Genomic DNA, 19,389 nt, shown 5'->3' with positions numbered 1-19,389 from the left:
TTAAATCCTATTGTAATAGATTAAATATCCAATAGTATCATGGAATGAAATGAAAAATGAATTGTCAGAGGTGACATTAAGACTACAAAGACTTTTCTATGTTCTCCATAGGTGTGATGATGTCAAGATCCAAGTCCAGCAGCAAGACCAACACAGACAACTGCAGCTTCATCTCTCAGGTGACAGCAACCATGTTACAACAGGCTGGAGTCATAGACTACTGTCTACAGCTGCTTAAGCAGTTCCTCTCCTACTGGAAGGGGTAAGTCTGACTGATATACTTGGAACAAGTATGAAGTATGAATGTTGAGTTTAGCTCCAGTTCACCGTCCGCTTAGTGCAGCATCTGAAATCTGACCTGACACTGTCGCAGACATAGCTCTTGGAATCTGGAGTCATGTTCGTCTGAAGAGACCCAAAAAAAGTCTCCAATGAAGAAGATAAAAATGAACTTTTTACATCGTTTCAACATCAGAGACACAAAGTATAGTGTAATCTAGGTGAAGATGAACTAAGAGGAAGGTGAACTGGAGCTTAACTCAACATTCACAGAATCAACTCTTCCCACCATAGCTACATTATGTGTAGAAAAATAACCATCTGTAATTCTGTTATCCTTCCAAATCATTCATCATCAATAATTAGCTGTTAACAACGAAAAAGTTTTGTGCCAATCCTAGTTTGATCCCTTATTTTCAAATATTTTAGATAACTCATATAAGAGGCTGATGATTGTGGCTAATGTGTATATTCAGAAAGTTCAACTATTGATTTTGTTATGACAAGTATATGATCAGAGAGTAAAGTCGGCAAAGGGGGAATTCTTGTTCCATTATAGGGCTCTAAATGTTAGTTGTTAGTCAAAAGACTTGCTCATTAGTAAAACATGCTATATTCTTAACATAACTTCTTATATTGCTTACTTTATTTTTGCAGGCTTTCTGACAGAACGGTGTTTTGTATCTATGAGATATTTTTTCATACAAAATAAGATGAAAGTGTCATAAGGTTTTTGTAAATTATCCTGGAAAAAACAGACTGTGAAAATGGAAGTAAAGTATTTTTTCACCAAGTATATGAAAGGCAGCTGGGGTTTACTTTCTGATGATTGTTCCCTGTTTCAGGTCCGGTGGGGAGGAAGCAGGTAGCAGTGTCGGCGGGGTCCTGCTCAAACCCCATCTGAATTCCTCACCCCCCGACATGTCCCCTTTCTTCCTGAAGCAGTACGTCAAGGGACACAGCAATGATGTGTTCAAGGACTACCCACACCTGCTTACAGAGATGGCTCTGAGACTGCCCTACCAGGTCCAGAGGTACTCCTGTGCACCGATCACCTTTGAACAGGTCAGTCCACGGCTGTGAGGAAGTTTCATCTATAATTTGAATTTTCTAATTAAAACAAATTATACTGTGGTCTCAAGACTTAAGAATGTTTATTGTCGTCCCACAAATACATTGTAATGACTGTCTTTATAGCAGAAGGGTTATACATATATACAATTTAACACCAACAGTACAAAATATATATATATATATATATATATATATATATATACTACATACATATGGTAAATACTACAATTCAAAGGCAAAGTTTAAGAGAATAAATTATCTATATTACACCTAAGCATTTTGTTAACATTATAAAAAGCTTTTTGTTTTTACCATTTAAGCAGAACATTTTAAAATGTTTTACAAGAGACGTCTTTGGCATTTACAGGTAGCTTATTGAATAATTTAGTACCAACATAGGAGTAGAAGTGCTGGGTTTTAGTCAGCCTAGCAAATTCTAAGTCAATAAGGTTTCAATATCTGGTGGAGTAATCACGATTTTAGTTTCTAAGGTAAAGTATGTCTAAATTTTCTTTAATATACATTAAACTTTGAAATATAAAAATATAGGGTACAGTAAGTATATTATGATCTGTAAAAAGGTTTTACATGAGTCAGGGGTACTTACATTGAACATTGTGCGTAATGCTTTCTTCTGGCATAGGAAGACCTCTTTAGCACCACTTCAGTTACCCCAAAGAAGAGTTCCATACAAAAGATGTGAGTGAAACATCTCAAAATATGCTTTCGTTATCAAGGTGGAGCTGGTACAAGTTTGTAGTTTTTTTAACAAAAATATTACTCTAGATAATTGGGTGCAAAGAACATCTGTGTGGTGTTTCCAGGTTGATACCGAGTAGTTTGGCTGATTTAGTTACAGACTTATTCCTTAAGCTAAAAATAATATGCACATTCTTATCTTCATTCACTTGTAAGCCATTAGCGGAAAACCAGAGGTTTAGACCTGTCTTTTATATAGTTGATCATAGCAGAATTAATTTCTGGAAGCAAATTAGAGCACATTAATGTAGCATCATCGTCTGTCTGTGATGGAACTGTGTAAGTGTGAATACTCTGTTGCAGGCTTGGTTCTTCTTCCTGTGTGAGTATATGATGACACAACAAGCCCCCTTCATCAGGCGACATGTGCGCAAGCTGCTCCTCTTCATCTGTGGCACCAAGGAGAAGTATCGGCAGCTGCGGGACTTGCACTCTCTCAACTCCCACATCAAAGTAAGCACTTGTGGTTTGTCAATTATGTCTTCTACAGAGGCTAGTAATGGTCAAATCCAACAGTTTTGAATCGCAAACTAATTCCAAATCTTTTACAAAGTGATTCTCAATTCTGGAATTTTGAATTATAATAGTTATTTTTAAGCCTGGCTTTGATTTAAGTAAAATCATTGCGACACTGGTACTTTCTGCCATTCTCTTAAACCTCTACTGATAGTCTGTTAGACCATCCAAAAATATTATCTCTATTTTAAAGGGATTTAGCTTAGGCATTATATTGAGTATAAATGGACTAGTAAAATGTAAAAAATTAAAAGTGAAAATTTATATTTTGTGTTGGTTTTGCTGGTTGTAGAAAAAAGACTTAAAAATCAACACGTAATGACACGTATTAACATAATAAATAAAACAACGTTTTTTTTTAATTTATTTGTGAGTTATCACAGCTATTGCCAATTAAAATGCACTGTTACATCAAATTTGTTACTTGTATTCTAACACTTGTAATTTTTACAGTTTTGATGTGCTTAATTTATTTTTTTGAAAATTCTTTAAATTTCATAAAGTCAGAGTACCACAAATTTCACAGAAGAGTATGAAAAGCAGCTTTAAAGAATAATATATTGATTGTTCTGAGATTCAGTAACATTTTTTAATGAAAACTATGTCTAACATAGCCTACAATGCTGTATATAAAAGTAGACAGATTAGTAGTAGTACACAATGTTTAAGTTGTAATAATTATAAGTAAACTCAAATAATGATGATAGGATTTCAATCGGCACCAGAGATAATAAAAAACATTCAGATTGGATATAACAACACTGTAGTTATAAAGTCATAATTATTTCAATGGTGTTTAGTAATTCCATAAAACACACATAGGTCTACTCTTGTAAGAATAATTTTTGCTTTATAAGATGTATATATATATCAAATATTCACTAGGTAAGTTGAAGGCAATTTTGTGGTAAATTGATTGTTGCAACAAAAAGATGTGATAAATGTATTTGAAGAGTCATGGAAGTTGTGTTACTGCAGGCAGTACAAGCGTGCTGTGACAACGGAGGCTTCTCGGCCGGAGGTAACAACCCCTTCAGCCTCTCCTTGTCCTACGACGCTCTGGTGGAGCTGATAGAACATCTCAAGGCTTGTGTGGAGGTGGCCTCATCTCGGACCATCAACTGGCAGATGTTCTGTCTCACGCATGAGACTATCCTCTCGTTCCTTCTGCAGGTAGCGTATTGTGATCCCTGTCTCACGCACCTGACACAAAACCGTGTGTGATTCGGAATTGAAGTTCGTAATTGTTAATTTCTTAGAAGTCTAGGATACATTTATATTTTCAGAAGTTACTATTAAGAAAATTCTTTAAGCAAGCTTCAAATGGACTGAGATCACGTTAGAACAAAGGCCGAACTTTCAGTAGATGCCCTTATAATGTAAGATTTGTGGACTCTCATTAAAAATGCAATCCACCTGTCTTGTAAATAATGTACCACTTCTTTAGAAAATGAATCTAATCACTTGTTTCCTATGTAATGGTTAAAGTTTCCAAGTAGATACTAATAGAAGGATAGTAATATAGATTAAAAAAATATTTCAACTATTAATGACCACATCTATAATATTAATATCTACAAATTGCTAAAGTCATAGTTTTTTTGGTTGATAATATTAATTGTTTCATTATGGCTCTATAATGATACAAGTGTTTTGCATTCTGTTCTTACATTGCGAAATGTAGGCCTATCTCTCTTTATTTTTATGGGTTTTCAAATTAACTTCTCTTTGAATTCCAATGTAATTGATAACTTGTTTGTGTAAACTGTGTAATGGCTAGGCATAACATCAGGCTGACCAGACAGATTCATACGCATTTTGTTAAAATGCATGTTTATTTCAGAATATTTCTTTAAAATTATTGTAAGATGGGTTTAGAGAACGTATTTGTATCAAACATGTGCTTAATTAATGTACTCATTAGTATTAATTACATAAACCTGGCTATATCATTATCATATCTTCCTGAATAAACTATAAGTCCTTGAAGATTGTGAGTTATATATGATAGATATCCTGTAGGTGAGTTGTCTGCTGGACGAAGTGGTGGCCCAGACAATATTACAACTGCTGCAGTGTGCGATCTGCCCACCGACACCCCAGGCTAGCCAGGTCAGTTAGTAATGAAATTGAGTTGTTACTCTATTTAGTTTTTTTTTTTTAATTAATGTGTTGTTGATTCTGTCCTGTACATAATAACTTGGCCACTCCTGGCAAAGTTGGACCCTATTGTTTCGTTGTGCCAAGTCAAAATGCATGGTGAGTAAAGCCTTCCACTCATACGTATTCTCCTACTGTTTAGTCATTTATTGCTTCACTTCAATGATATAACTAGTTTTAGATCTATTATAAAATATACTTACTTGTTTTATTGAAATATTTACTCACTTTTCTTAGTGATACATCAAGAAGCACAGTGTTGATTGAAAAACATGATTTCTGCTGTACTAATTAAAATTAAAAATCCAACAGTGGAAGGGAAAAAGACCATAACACTCACCATGAAGCAGAATAACTGCAAATTATTACTTGAGAGAAGCACATGTCAGCTAAATACCTGGGTTTCTTAAAAGTCCCCCTTCCTATTAACTTTCTTATGAATAGAGATGAAGTGATTTACTTTGGAGGATGTTTATATGACCAAATGAGGAGTTTTTTCATGTATGAAAATTTTTGACTACTCCCCCCCCCCCCCCAAATAAGGCATTTAGGGGATAAGCCACAATTTTTCAATAGGAACACTTAGCAGCAAGTGACACCTCATTTGAAAGGCATTATGAAAAGAAGAAGAAGAATGGCACAAACTAGAGGTCGCTAATGTTACTCTATCAAATTTGGTGGCCAATTAAAGTTTGAATTTTTTTTATAAATCCCCACGGTTTAAATTACATTTACAATTATTGTAAGGCAGATAAAACATTTACTTACTATTTATTTTGAGAAACGAAAACACAAAATTATAAAATAAAAGTTATTACAAAAATCAACAATCATTATTAACATAACATTTATTAGGCTTTTTTTTGTCATGACTGAAGCTCATTAGTGAGAAATGGGGATACAAACAGCTGGTTTCGACATGTCATTTCTTATTGTTTACCAGTTGTTAGTATGTGAGACACATTCAGACCACTTTCACACAGTAACTAGACAATTTTATTTGATTTACATGTCCTTGAACTAAATTTGTTTTTTATCAATATAGTACTATTTGTAACTAATCTTCCGTGTCAAGAATGAGTGCTGTTTGCAATATGTAACTACAGCTAGTTCATTTTGATTTCTTGTGAGATCTAACTTATTAAATGCATAATTATAGAATGACAAGTCGAGCAAGAACGGCAGTAGCAGCAGCAAGCCGGAGAAAGAGGGAGATAGTGAGGAGGCCAACAACTGCACGGCACTGGTCAAACAGCTGAACAAGTGTGTGGAAAGGGAGTTACTGACACGGTTCATCCGGACCTTCCTGTTGGATACCAACACCACCAACATCCGCTGGCAGGCTCACGCCCTGGTGGTGGCCATCTACAAGTAAGAATACATTGAAGCGATCTGTTTAATTAGGGGTCATATGAGGAAAGATGTGTTCTGTAAGGGATCTGCTGAGTCTTGGATCATCGTGAATTGACCTCATTGAAATTCCATTTCCTAATTCTAAAACTAATTCCATGAGGCCTCACTATCAGCTTGTATGCTCGTAGGGATAGGAAAATAAGAACTCTGTCTGAACATTGAATAATCAGAAAATCAATCATGAGCTTTTTAAATTCATTGTTTAAACACAAAATGCAAATTAATTATTATACACTTTATATAAAAAAGCTCAGTAGCTGTTAAATGTTTATTATTAATATCTTTAAAATGATACTATCTTTCAAATTGCTCTATTATCTTTCATACTGATAGAATAAGGACAGAATATTTAGGATGTAACAATGTTTTGTGGACTACAACTCGAGGTTGTTTCACTATATCTGGCTCAACCATCTGGGAATTAGTATTGCTGTATCTGGAACTACCTCTTCATAGTTACCTTACCATGAGTCTTGAATATTGAAAAGTTGAGCAAGAGAAAAGTCAGATCCGATTCCCGAAATCCAAACAAAATTGGCATGCAGTAATATTCCAAATACATTAAAATAAATCATTAAGCTGTTGGGGTCTTGATTGACTGAACTGAAGTAAGGTCTTCTATAATATGTTTTGTTTCAGCCAAACATGTTGCCATACTATTTGGTTTGAATGTTCCAATTGAAACCATTGAATGATTCAAATTCAATAATAGTATGCTTGTAGGATATAATTGTGATTGAAGTCAAATGTTGAGATACTTACCAATTGAACGTTTTCTTGAATGTTTGTGATGAAGATAAATAGTTTTAATCTTTCCTTGATCACAGGAACTCCGACAAGGGCGAGCAAGAGACAGTTCTGGACCTGATGTGGTCGTTGTGGCCCAATCTGCCAGCGTATGGACGCAAGGCTGTGCAGTTTGTAGATCTCTTAGGCTACTTTTCCATCAAGTGCAACAGTGCCTCTACCAAGGTAACTCTTGAATCTATTAACACAATCTTTTGATCCAGTAGTAGTAGTTCATGTTCACTACTGCAGCTTACTGTTCTCACTATTAGTCATTTGGCTACTTGACAGTGTGTTGAATGATAATGGTTACAGATGAACGAGTACATAGAACAAGCTGTGAACGTGCTTCACACACAAAACCTGCTCTTGTCACACCATCCCAACACCAACCTTTACACCCACCTGGCTCAGTACGTGGAGCTGGACGGCTTCTACCTGGAGAGCGAGCCCTGTCTGGTGTGCAACAATCCTGAAGTTCCCATGGCCAGCATCAAACTGTCCAGTATCAAGGTCAGTAGATACTGTGAGGGAACAAACGATAAATGATTAATTACGGACCTATTTCATCTTTGGTTCGGTTTTCCTCAGTGCTGGTTGGGGCTAGATTTTTCACTTCCGCCAGTGTGACCGTAACTCTTTTATCTTAAAGCTCAGTGCAATTTATAATTAATGGTTTATATAGTTTACTTTGATGTCTAAGAATGTCTTGAAAAGTTTATATTTGTATTGATCTTGAGTGGTATTCATGAACAAACGTTGAAATGTTTTCACCAGATTGATTCCAAGTTCACCACGACCACTCAGATAGTAAAGCTGGTGGGCAGTCACACAATCAGCAAGATCACACTGCGCATCGGAGACCTGAAGCGGACCAAGATGGTGCGCACGATTAACATCTACTACAACAACAGAACAGTGCAGGCGGTCGTCGAGCTCAAGAACAAACCAGGTAACCTATCACAGTCTTCGGGTTTTTGAAGTTTGAGTAAAGGCTAACTTCTTGCTCCTTGTGGTAAAATCTGACTGGTAGCATAAAAAAAAAACAAGCACATGGAAAATTAAATAGTTGACTTGTTAAACCTACAATTTATTTCAATACTGTACCCTGATAGTTTAATCTAGCCATACACAAAAGTAAGGGAATTTTCCTCTCAGCTTAATTCTCCAGCTCACACTTCTCGTAATTACTTTTGGTTTTTTTAGCGACATTTATTATATTTATTCCATTTTAAATTTTTTTACAAGTTACTTTCTTAGAAATTTGGGTCAAAACTGAACCAATTATTGAATACCGAAACAAGTGTTTTAGCCTATTTGAACTAGTTTTCATAAAATTGTCACTGGTTTACAATATTTTCGGTGTGTTACAGCAATGTGGCACAAAGCCAAGAAGGTCAGTCTGGTTTCCAGTCAGACAGAGGTCAAGATGGAGTTCCCGCTGCCGATTGTGGCTTGTAACCTGATGATTGAGTATGCAGACTTCTACGAGAACCTCCAAGCCTCCTCAGAGAGCCTGCAGTGCCCGCGGTGCAGCAGCTCTGTCCCGGCCAACCCTGGCGTGTGTGCAAACTGTGGCGAGAGAACGTCTTCCAGTGTCACAAGTGCAGGTAAAAACACAATGTTGACATTGGGAGTTGAAAAATATTCACACTTGAAGCCATATTTTTGGCATAAACTGATTGTATGCAAGGTGACGTATATTGTAGATGGCATAATATTTCAATAGTATAATAAGTGTATTATTATAGTATCAATACTAATATTGATTGCAAGCCACTTTGTACTCCATTTTAACAACGCTTAAACTGATTATCTGCTAAAATATACATTTTAAAAAACTTCAAACAGTGAGCATTTGTCTTGAAAACATCAGTTTCGTCTAGTTGTGTCTCATTGCTGTGAATACAATACAAGATAGTATGTGTGTCTTTTAGTCTTACAAATTTCAGTCTTATTATTGCAATAATAAGCAATGATACTTTAAAGAGTAATGAAAGTGTAGGGTTCTCTAAGATCACTTCCAGAAATATTACGGGGCTTGTGCTGATTTCAGTTAGCCAGAAATAATGAGAATATTTTAGATTTGTTTCAAAGCAGATGTGTAATATATGTCATGGTTTGTTTATCAGGGCCATAAATTACGATGAGAAAGACCCGTTCCTGTGCCACGCGTGTGGGTTCTGCAAGTACGCCAAGTTCGACTACACACTGACAGGGCGACCGTGTTGTGCTGTGGACCCGATAGAAAACGACGAGGACCGTAAGAAGGCCATCACAACCATCAACAGCCACCTAGAGAAGGCAGACCGCGTCTACAAGCAGCTGGTCGGCAACAAGCCTACTCTCGAGGTACGTGATCGTATCAGCATTAGCTTAAATAAAGAGTTGTAGAATTAAAAATTGTAATTTCTCTGATTAGATTGTAATTAATAATAAACTTAATTAGTTTTAACAGTGTGTGCTCTTTCGTACATCAAATAATGGAAATTTTGGTTTTTTAATCTTTATTCATCAACATAATTTTTGTCTCTTTCTTCAGATATAATACACTTGTGCGAGTACTTTTTAATTTTTAGAACACTTATGTTAGATTTACAAAGCCTTATGAGATGTAAATATATCGACTACTTCTTCACTCACTCATACATTAAAAATATTTTGGTTAAATGTTATGCTCTCAAAAAAATTAATTTACTTTTCAGTTTAACTTTTATGCAAATATGGTTAGATTAAAGCAAAACATACCAACAAGCGAAATGGAGAATCTCTATCCATAAATCTTATATAAAAAATCAACAACTAGGACAAAGTTACAAATGATACTTTGAGGTAGAGAAATGGTGTGAGAAGTAACTTAGGATGAGTGTATGTTGGCAGATGTTGCTGGTGAAGATCAGTGAACACAGACTGGACCGCAGTGGTGAGGAGACGACCACACAGGCCACCAGCAGCACTGCGGTAGTGAATCAGGTAAACAGAGCCATACAGCTGCTGGCCCAGCGCTACTGTGGCGACTGCAAGAACTCCTTCGATGAGCTTAGCCGCATCATACAGGTACATAATATATGTATACTATGATGTATGTATACTAGATTTTAGAAAGCCTGTTGAATGAAGCTCATCAATTTTGTCTTAATACTCTAGTAGTCGTATTAGAAGATATTATCTTATATAAAGGGATCAATAAAAAATCAATTTCCAATTTCAAAATTTGTAATCAGACTAAATACTCCAATTAAGTTGGTAATTGATGAAAAAAATTATTTTATACATAAAGGAAATTTAAATATTAATATTTTTAAAATTCGTTATAATTTAAAAAATTAACATTTTTCTTCCTTGTCAGGTAATGATGGATTGAAAAAATTCAATGTCCTTCTGATCATTTTAGGTTGTATACCAAAATATAACTTAAATATCAGTGGTTTTTTAATAAATGTATAATATAAATACATTTTGCTATATGTTGTCACATTAAGCATTAGTAGTTGTAGAAGAATCATTTACTTTATGTATAATATTTTTGGATTGATTACAATTATATAAAGTAAAAATAATAATAATAATCAGGCTTTAGTGGGTTATACAAACAGAAAGAAACGGAGCTATTATAACTTCTTGTTTGTCTTTGAGATTACCGTTTCATTTGCAATATTGTTATAAATTTTAGCTCCAAATACAGATTTAATATGCTTCTTACAACTATTTACTACAGAGGGTACATGCATGCCGGCGAGAACTGGTGGCTTACGACAGGGTGCAGTTAGAACAGTCACGGGGCGGTCGTAGTGGCAGCACTGCAGGTCTGGGTACGGCCAGCTGCAGTAGGCAGGAGCCGGGGGCCAGTGCTGCCAACTCCCACCCCAGTGCAGGCCGCTGCTACGGTTGTGCCAGCGCCGCCACTGAACATTGTCTTACACTACTCCGAGCCCTGGCCGTTACACCCTCCAGCCGGAAAGTGCTTTGCGCCCAGGGCCTCATACAGGAGCTTGTAGAGTTCAACCTGCGCAAGGGAACTGTTCAGGTTAGTCTAAATAAGCCATCAATATAATAAAGTTATTTTTAATGTATAAGTACATTAGAAAGCACAAACAGCTGATATTGAAATTGTATATTAGTCCAATGCAGAATGTCTCTCAAATATCTTTCCAGTGTACGTAGTCTTCTAGAAGTAAAAAGATCTTGATATCATCCAGTTATTCAGAGACCTTCAACTTTGTTCCAATGAAAATCTTTAATTCTGCAGACTGTACATATTTTTACCAACATGAGAGTTTTTTTCTCAAACAATGTGTGGTGATGGAGCATGACTGGTTGCAGTCATGGTGGTTAGCGAAGCGTGGAAGGTTCGTTCCGTTAATCTATAGTATAGCTTTGGATGTAGAAGGAAAATAACTGTCTTAATTTTCAAGCCCTTCAAAGACTTATCTGCAGAAGGTGACTCGTAAGGTCCAGGCAGTGTAGAATCCATATTTTTTTTTTTTTTTTTATGGAATCAGAATTTACTTTAGGTTCTCGTGATTTATTCCTCCTTGGACATCTATGCTTTTGTGAATATGGCTTTTTATTCACTTTCATGATTTAAAGGCTGGTATTTAGTTCTTGCACATTATAGCATGCTATATCCATGTCATGTTGTCATCAGTCACTCCTAGAACATGTGGTTCGGCTGGCATCTGGTTTTGTCTGTACCAAATGCGGGTAGTTTTTATGAATTATTATAAAATATACATATTTAGTTGTGTTTGTGTATACAGGTACAAGAGGAGGTGCGTCAACTGTTGTGTATGGTTACACGAGACAACCCGGAGGCCACCGAGGCCTTGTGCTCGCTAATCATGGAGCGCATCTCTGTGACCATGAGGGGACACGGCACCGTGGACCTGGGCTACTCGGTGCGGCCAGAGATAGCACTACTTGCTGCTCTCATACAGAAAGAGGATTCCTGCTGGGAGCTCAAACTCAGGTATAAACTGTCAGTTAAACAATGTCACAAAAACTCTTAATATTTTATCCATTCTTTTTACATTAGAAGATTAGTGATGGAACAGTAAAGAAAGTCTTTGAATTGTATTGTTTACGGGATGATCTGTGGTAGATCCGTGATGCAATTGTTCCTGATGGCCAGCAAAGACAACAAGTCCCCAGTTGTGATGGAGTCTGTGCTGCTGCCCTGCCTCAAGATACTGCAGAGTCTCATCAAACCAGACCAGCCAGGCTCTAAGAAGAACAAGGTTTGTGTACTCACTCACTCACTACGGTTTTCACTTAGCGCTGTACCTTACAAACGTGTAAAGTGGTTTTGTTCTACCAATAATAATTTAATATGTGGACTGTGTTCAGGACAAGACTTTGGACGCACTGGCCACCCTGAGACCCACTGAAGGGGTCCATGTGGACCGCAACAAGTGGCTTGAGAGAGACCCCAATCACACCTTCGAGGCGTGGCGACGCAAGATGTACTCCAAGGATGCAGAGATACCCCCAGTCAAACCAGTTACCAAGGTCAGTGTCTGCCAGTTTTATCTGTTAGAGAAGTTTGAAGAGGGTAGGAAGAGAACCTTTACATTTACCATTAGTCCTCTTCTTGGGCTAATGTCCGAGGAAATCCTGTTTCTTTCTCAATCCTGCTATCGTAAAAAATCAAATTCAAACAAAGAATAGGTTGAATATATTTGCTCACTAAATACACTTGTTTATAAAACTGTACCATTTTTTCCATTGACAAAATGTTTAGTGAGCAAAAATATTCAATCTATGCTCTATTCTAGTATTCCTGTGTCAAGAAGAGGACTGACCTTCCACTTTGAAAATGTAAGCGAGCTCTAACCACATTATTTGATATATGTCCTACTGAAACTTCATCTTTGCTGACTGAGAATATTGACCACTTATACCACAGAATGTTTACATTTTATCTATCTATTATTTTTAATTTAGCTGTTTTGGCTAAAGAAAGTTACTCAGTATCAATCTGCAAAACGGTATTGTTTTTTAGTTAGTTTTTAGAGGTTCTTGTTATGGATTAGACATATGTGCAAGCTACAATAAATTACAAGCTTACAGTTAATTTATTACAATCAGTGATGTGGACTTTCCACAGATGGTGATTAAATATTGAAAATAGCATTGTAATGTGTTCCAAAGGATTTCACTATCATTGTATGTTACAAAACATGTCAATGGATCATTTTAAACTGTTGATCAGATTTTTGGTCTGAAATCACCCTCATTAGATATCAGGTGGTTTCACTTTTATGGGTTCTGATGTTGGTAGTTTGTATAGTCCTAATGATACCAGATTGTTCAAGTAACATCCTAATTGCCACAGTACACATTTAATATTTTTACTTAATCCCACATGTTAAATCATCCTATTCCATCAACCAAACATGCAACCATCTTCATAACCCCACTAGCAATAATGAGGCCATTCGTTACAATAACTGAATAATACAGCTAGTTGATCAGAACAGGTGCCCAGTACAAGGCCCCTTGAAACTAAAAGGTGTTTATAACGTCCTGATGAGTTCTGTTTCAGATAAAAACCGAGCTAGGTTTATAACTGAAATTAGTTTCTATAATGGGGAAAGAAACGCAGCTTTAGTTTTTACAGTGCTCTGAAAATGAAGATTGTCAAACCATAAAGCATATCATGTCTACATTATTGGAACTTGACCTCTAATGTCGTAACAGAAGCCATTACATCACTTGTTAAGTAAATTATTAAAAATTACATACAGTATTCACGTTTATTGGCTGAGAGTAATGTGATGGATGTGATGGCAGGAGGAGGTGCGCAGCCACTACCTGATGGAGAAGTACGCCAAGCGGTGGAGAGAGCGCACCATCAGTCCTGTACAGCCACTGAGGCTCACGGACTCCGCCTGGCTCAAGAGTGTGCTGTTTAACACCAGCTCTCGCCTCGCCCGCCAAGTAGCGTGCAACATGCTGGAGAGCATCTGTCAGGTCCCTGTGCGCAAGAAAGAGGTAACGTCACTTGGCATGTTTACATCATTCTTCTGAAACAGATTTGCAAACAGTTTTCTCCAACATACTTTGTCTCCACATCTTTCTTTAGTACTTATTCCCACACCTCTTCTTTTTCATTCCTCCCTTGGTTTATCTTATTTTCTCCTCCCATTCAAACATCTTTCTCGTTATAATTTCTTTCTTTTTCACATTGACTTATAAATTTCACCTAAATATATTCAAGTTGCGTTGTGTGGGTTGTTGACGTGACGTGTGTTGCAGATGCTGGACTTGCTAACTGGGTTCCTGGCCGAACTGGGAGCAGCAGGGGAGAGTGCTGCAGAGTTTCTGTCTCTGTACCAGAGCCTAGTCCAGCAGTCCCCATGGAAGCAGTATCTGGCAGTGAAGGGTGTGCTAATGTACCTGGCTGATCTTCTCACCAGGGAGATCCAGGAGCTGCATCGTCTAGAGGAGACCACCCTCACCTCAGACCTTGCTCAAGGTCAGAATATTCTATTTTCGTATCACGTGTTGTATTTCAATTTGTAACTTAAAATATTCCAACTGTGTCTGAATTAAACAATTGTTCATTCTGGTGAAATGGCACAATTAATCGAAAGGTAAAATACTACGGGTACAGACAGTTACTAAAGATCAGAATGTTCATTTAATGTGAAGTAAGTATAAGAATGTCAGGCAGTAGACAATTCATCTAAGTTGTCCAGTTTACAATGGTTTGAAACATTGCTGAGTGAAAATCTTGAGATAATTTGGCCACAATGTGGAGAGCCACCTTTATTCAACAATTTTAAACTGGAATTGATACCTCACATGAAAACTTCATATGTGCTTGTTAAGTCTGTAGTAAGGTGTTCTACCTCGGCCAGGGAGCAGGAACACTGGTGTACAGGTCATGAGAAGGAATACTAAAATGTTTGAAACTTATTTCTAAATGTCTAATGAAAATATCCTAAAAATAAAAAGAACATCTACATTTAAATATCGTTAAATTAAGACAACTCCCATAAATCTACAACTATAAATAAGGGCTTAAAAGTGTTTGTGGTAACATTGCTCTTATAGGGATGAAATAAATGACAACCTGTACAGCTGGGCTCTTAAATTAATGATCATTGGTTTTGGATTGTCTGATCTTATGTGGGCATATAATATACTTTGTAATAGCAATATAAACAGAGAGAATCACCACACAAATTTGTCTAATTATAACTGTAAAATTGCAATACTTTTTCTAATGTGTTGATTTACAGAAGTCATGATAACTTGAAAAAGTAAATCACTATTTGTCTCAAATAATTTGGAATTTCAATTACACACTGTTGGTGATTTTTGGTAATTTATGTATTCTCATCATATAGAAATGGCATTCACTGGTGTGATTTCACCTTCTTTATTCATATAAGCTACTGGTATGTACAGTTGGCAACACTGATTGCATCTGATACTTGGAATTTTGTCTTATCATCATAAATCAAAGTAGTGAAAAAACCAAATTTAAATAAACATTTCCATCAAAATCTGTATCAAAGTACCCAATAAAATAGTCAGTTAACATGAGTAATAAGTAAATAGAACTGGACTTACGACTCCATCTGTATTTTGGTGTGTTAGGTTACGCACTGAAAATGCTGACAGAGTTGATGGCTTCATTCCTGGAGCAGGACAGTATCAAACAGCTGTACAAGGGACGGCTGGTAGGGGCAGTGCTCAACGGCTACCTGTCCCTGCGCAGGCTGGTGGTACAGCGCACTCGGCTCATAGACGAGACCCAGGAGAAGCTGTTGGAGTTGCTGGAGGAAATGACTACAGGTAACAATGTTAACCCCCTCCCTCCCGGGAGGGTTCACTTCTGGCTGATTTATACCTTCCAGTTGAAACCCACACTGGGTACAGCAAAATCTGGGCAACCTTATAGATGTACACACATCAGCACATCACTAACCATAAATGTTGAGATTCTGGGGTGCAAGGGTAATTCGATAGGTCTAGTCTACTGTGGGAGATGACTGTTGGAGTTGGACATGACAAGATTAGTCCTAAACTTTTCCTCATGAATCTCAAAAGGAGTAGGCCCCTACTGCCAACCTTACCCATCCAAAATATCCTGTCACTCCTGAAGCTGGGCAAAGGTCCTTATAGGACTAGGTGCAATTTTCTAAGCTTCTTGTCCTAAAAGTAAAAAAAAAAAAAGAATGTTAACTACAGAGCAAGAACAGAGGAGTGCTTCTCTTAATGGATTGAAATGTTGAAATCAAACAAAAATTTTACTTTGCTTAGTTGGACACTATTACATGAAGTTATTGTGTGTGCCAGCTATTACTAATCACCAACCTGAATTGTTAACAAATGCCAACCAAGGATTTTGACTTCTTAGCTATATTGATGTCAGCTAAAAATCTGTAAACAAACTCAGCCATCTAAAGTTGATTTACCATTTTGTATGGCTTATGTCACCCTAGAGGTTAGTTTGAATGGCAGGTGACAGAGTAAGATGATTCCAACACACACGACTCAGATCATTCTCAAAATCCAGATTACGTGGCACCAGCTCTGAATGCAATGTTAATGTTTTTAATGTCTAATTTAAAATTAAATACTAAATTTATTCATATTAGGTTATGAGGATAATACTTCTTAAGTGCTATATTAGATCCATCATTTTGTGTTTTATGTTGGGGTCAGACATGCCTTGACCTTATAAATGACAAATATACAATTTGTGTAGGCACAGAGGCAGAAACTAAAGCGTTCATGGCCATCTGTATCGAGACTGTGGAGAAGTGCAGCCCGGACGATGTGCGAACGCCTGTATTTGTGTTTGAGAGACTCTGTTCCATTATCTACCCCGAGGAGAACGACGTTGGAGAATTCTATCTCACTCTAGAGAAGGACCCGCAACAGGAGGACTTCCTACAAGTAATGATTTCAGGCATTTTCAATATTATAATAACTCCATTAACTTTGAGTTCTAATCATGTTTATTTAGGGCAACTGTAATCAATTTATGGGCACAAGAATTTATATTGAATTGAAACTAAAATTATTATTCAATACTAAAACAAAAATTATATTATTCAATAGTATATGCTCAAAACCTATAAATAGGCTTTACTAAGTAATCATTTTAATAAGTAATACATTTAATAATTTTAAGAATATATATAAACAATATTAAAGTACACATAATGTTTAGCCTCATGATAAAAAGCAATCAGTTCATTTGACGAGAATCTAATCAGTTCATACAAAAGCTTAGAGATTAATTGTAGATTGTAATTAGTAGTAACCAAAACTGAAAACTTCAAGCGCAAGCTCTACTTTCTTCCATTTTGTAAGGTTATTCTCTGTAATATGTGAACTTTCAAAGCAGAATATGAACAAAAAACATACTTACAGTCATTATTCTAATGAATTTCATACTAATTTAAGTTTTTTTTGTTGTATTTGGCAGGGTCGCATGTTAGGGAATCCTTACAACAGCAATGAGCCGGGTCTTGGTCCCCTGATGCGAGACGTGAAAAACAAGATCTGCCAGGACTGTGAGTTGGTTGCCCTGCTAGAGGACGACAACGGTATGGAACTGCTTGTCAACAACAAGATCATCAGTCTCGACCTATCCGTCAGAGAGGTTTGTCCACATTCTGTAATAACTTTACTTAAGTTGTTATTATAAATGTACCTATTAGCGTACAATTCAGGTAGCGTTGAGTGTAACTGATGATCATGACTTGTACAATGCAGGTGTACAAGAAGATCTGGGTGGCGGAAGGTGGAGAAGGAGGTGTGATGAGGGTTGTGTACCGAATGAGAGGGCTGCTGGGAGACGCCACGGAGGAGTTTGTTGAGACTCTCACTGCCAAGAGTGAACAGGAGGTGGACAATGAAGAGGTCTACAAGATGGCCAATGTCATGGCGGACTGCGGTGGTCTGCAGGTGAGATGTGTGGACATTTAAGGTATCAGGGTTACTACCTTTAATTTTTTATAAGACGTTACTTTTCGAATTCTTAGATAATCCCTGTCAAAGTAGACAATTTGAAAATGTATTAAGAAAGAAACTTTAATCAAATTATGGATTGTATGCTTCACAAAGAAAATCACATTTGGCTTATTAATAAAAAAAGGAAGAGGAGCGAATGGGTGAGGAAGAAGGGACTGAAAGTGAAAGTATTCGTTTTGTGAAGTTGGAACTATATATTCAATATATCAATTTACCTCAAATATCCCAAATCAAACATCATTGTTCGTGGAAATTATAGGGATTATAGTAGTTACATGTCAATATTGATACGTGCAACACCAACCTGACAATTGTTCTTCATAAAATTACTTTCCGCAAGAGATTCAGAACTTAAACATAGAGAACGTTTACTATAATGGATCTGTCACTCACAGTGGGTAGTGCTGATGTTTTCGAAAGCACTAATGTTGAAAACATAATTATTAATATGAGCCTTTGACATCTTTGTTTCAACTTAAGTTTGTCTTTTCAGCTAGGGAGTGTTGTCCAGAAGTAACAGATTTCAGAATGTACTCCTTGTACCATAGGGCAGGATATGGTTGTTAAAATTAAAAAATACCTTTACCAAATATAGGAAGTGGGTAAACACTGTATGTACTCAAAACTTATTCATGTGGTTGACTGTTGCAGGTGATGTTGAAACGACTAGCCAACATCGGAGATACCAACCGGTCCAGGTCACTGCTCCAGGTGCTTCTCAAGCTGTTATGCCTGTGTGTCAAGGTGAAACGCAATGTGGAGGTGTTGACTCGACCGGAGTTGGCCACAGTGTCTTCTCTGCTTAACATCCTCCAGCTGTGCCTCACCGACCCCTCCCAGACTACTCTCACCCAGCAAATACTCGACGTGAGTGTCCTACATATCCGACACGTATTGTTTACTGTATATCTATTGTTTTTACAAGAGTAATTCACACAAACTGTTTGTGGACAGGTGATGGAGACAGTGTTGTCGAGAGCATCAAGCCTGTCACCAGAGGAGTTCAGCAGGTTTTCAACAACGCTGGGCGGACCAGAACATGTTCGTAGTCTGTTGGAGATGACAGAGACGTGCGCGACTGTACGCAGTAACCCCTCACTGCTTCACCACCTCACTACAGTGCTGGCTGCACTCACCTACGGAAGTCACGACAAGATGGCGGTACTCATTGACCACTTCCGCCCCCACCCGCTCGACTTCAACCGCTTTGATCTCGAGCATACACCTGAGAACGAGCAAAAGGTTTGTTTTTCTGTGCGGCTCTGTTAGTGTAAGAAAAAGTGTCCTGAAAATTTCAACATGACAAATTTATTCATAACAGCATTAAGGTGAATAATATTTTTAGGAACATAGTACATTTGTCATAACTTTTGGTGAGTATGAGAATCCTGTTCGTAAAGATAGTCT

The 19,389-nt window shown here is 37.1% G+C and overlaps 1 protein-coding gene across 1 annotated transcript in view; it reads left to right on the top strand.

Annotated features, from left to right (window-relative positions):
• The window catches only part of LOC124360750 (E3 ubiquitin-protein ligase UBR4-like), a 124,107-nt gene that overhangs the window by 95,623 nt on the left and 9,095 nt on the right, over nt 1-19,389 (top strand). Inside the window, 25 exon segments of the mRNA XM_046814624.1 lie at nt 112-262; nt 1,125-1,344; nt 2,416-2,565; nt 3,607-3,801; nt 4,651-4,740; nt 5,948-6,159; nt 7,029-7,173; nt 7,303-7,500; nt 7,765-7,939; nt 8,361-8,566; nt 8,569-8,597; nt 9,120-9,339; nt 9,868-10,044; nt 10,706-11,014; nt 11,748-11,956; nt 12,089-12,224; nt 12,334-12,495; nt 13,780-13,980; nt 14,245-14,464; nt 15,595-15,792; nt 16,709-16,899; nt 17,435-17,611; nt 17,725-17,916; nt 18,634-18,849; nt 18,937-19,224. Of these exon segments, the coding sequence (XP_046670580.1) occupies nt 112-262; nt 1,125-1,344; nt 2,416-2,565; nt 3,607-3,801; nt 4,651-4,740; nt 5,948-6,159; nt 7,029-7,173; nt 7,303-7,500; nt 7,765-7,939; nt 8,361-8,566; nt 8,569-8,597; nt 9,120-9,339; nt 9,868-10,044; nt 10,706-11,014; nt 11,748-11,956; nt 12,089-12,224; nt 12,334-12,495; nt 13,780-13,980; nt 14,245-14,464; nt 15,595-15,792; nt 16,709-16,899; nt 17,435-17,611; nt 17,725-17,916; nt 18,634-18,849; nt 18,937-19,224 (4,667 nt within the window).

The sequence above is a fragment of the Homalodisca vitripennis genome, chromosome 4 (genome assembly GCF_021130785.1).
Source record: "Homalodisca vitripennis isolate AUS2020 chromosome 4, UT_GWSS_2.1, whole genome shotgun sequence".
Taxonomy (NCBI): domain Eukaryota; kingdom Metazoa; phylum Arthropoda; class Insecta; order Hemiptera; family Cicadellidae; genus Homalodisca; species Homalodisca vitripennis.
Note: the sequence above shows the minus strand (reverse complement) of the source record. Positions and strands in the feature narration are given on the sequence as shown.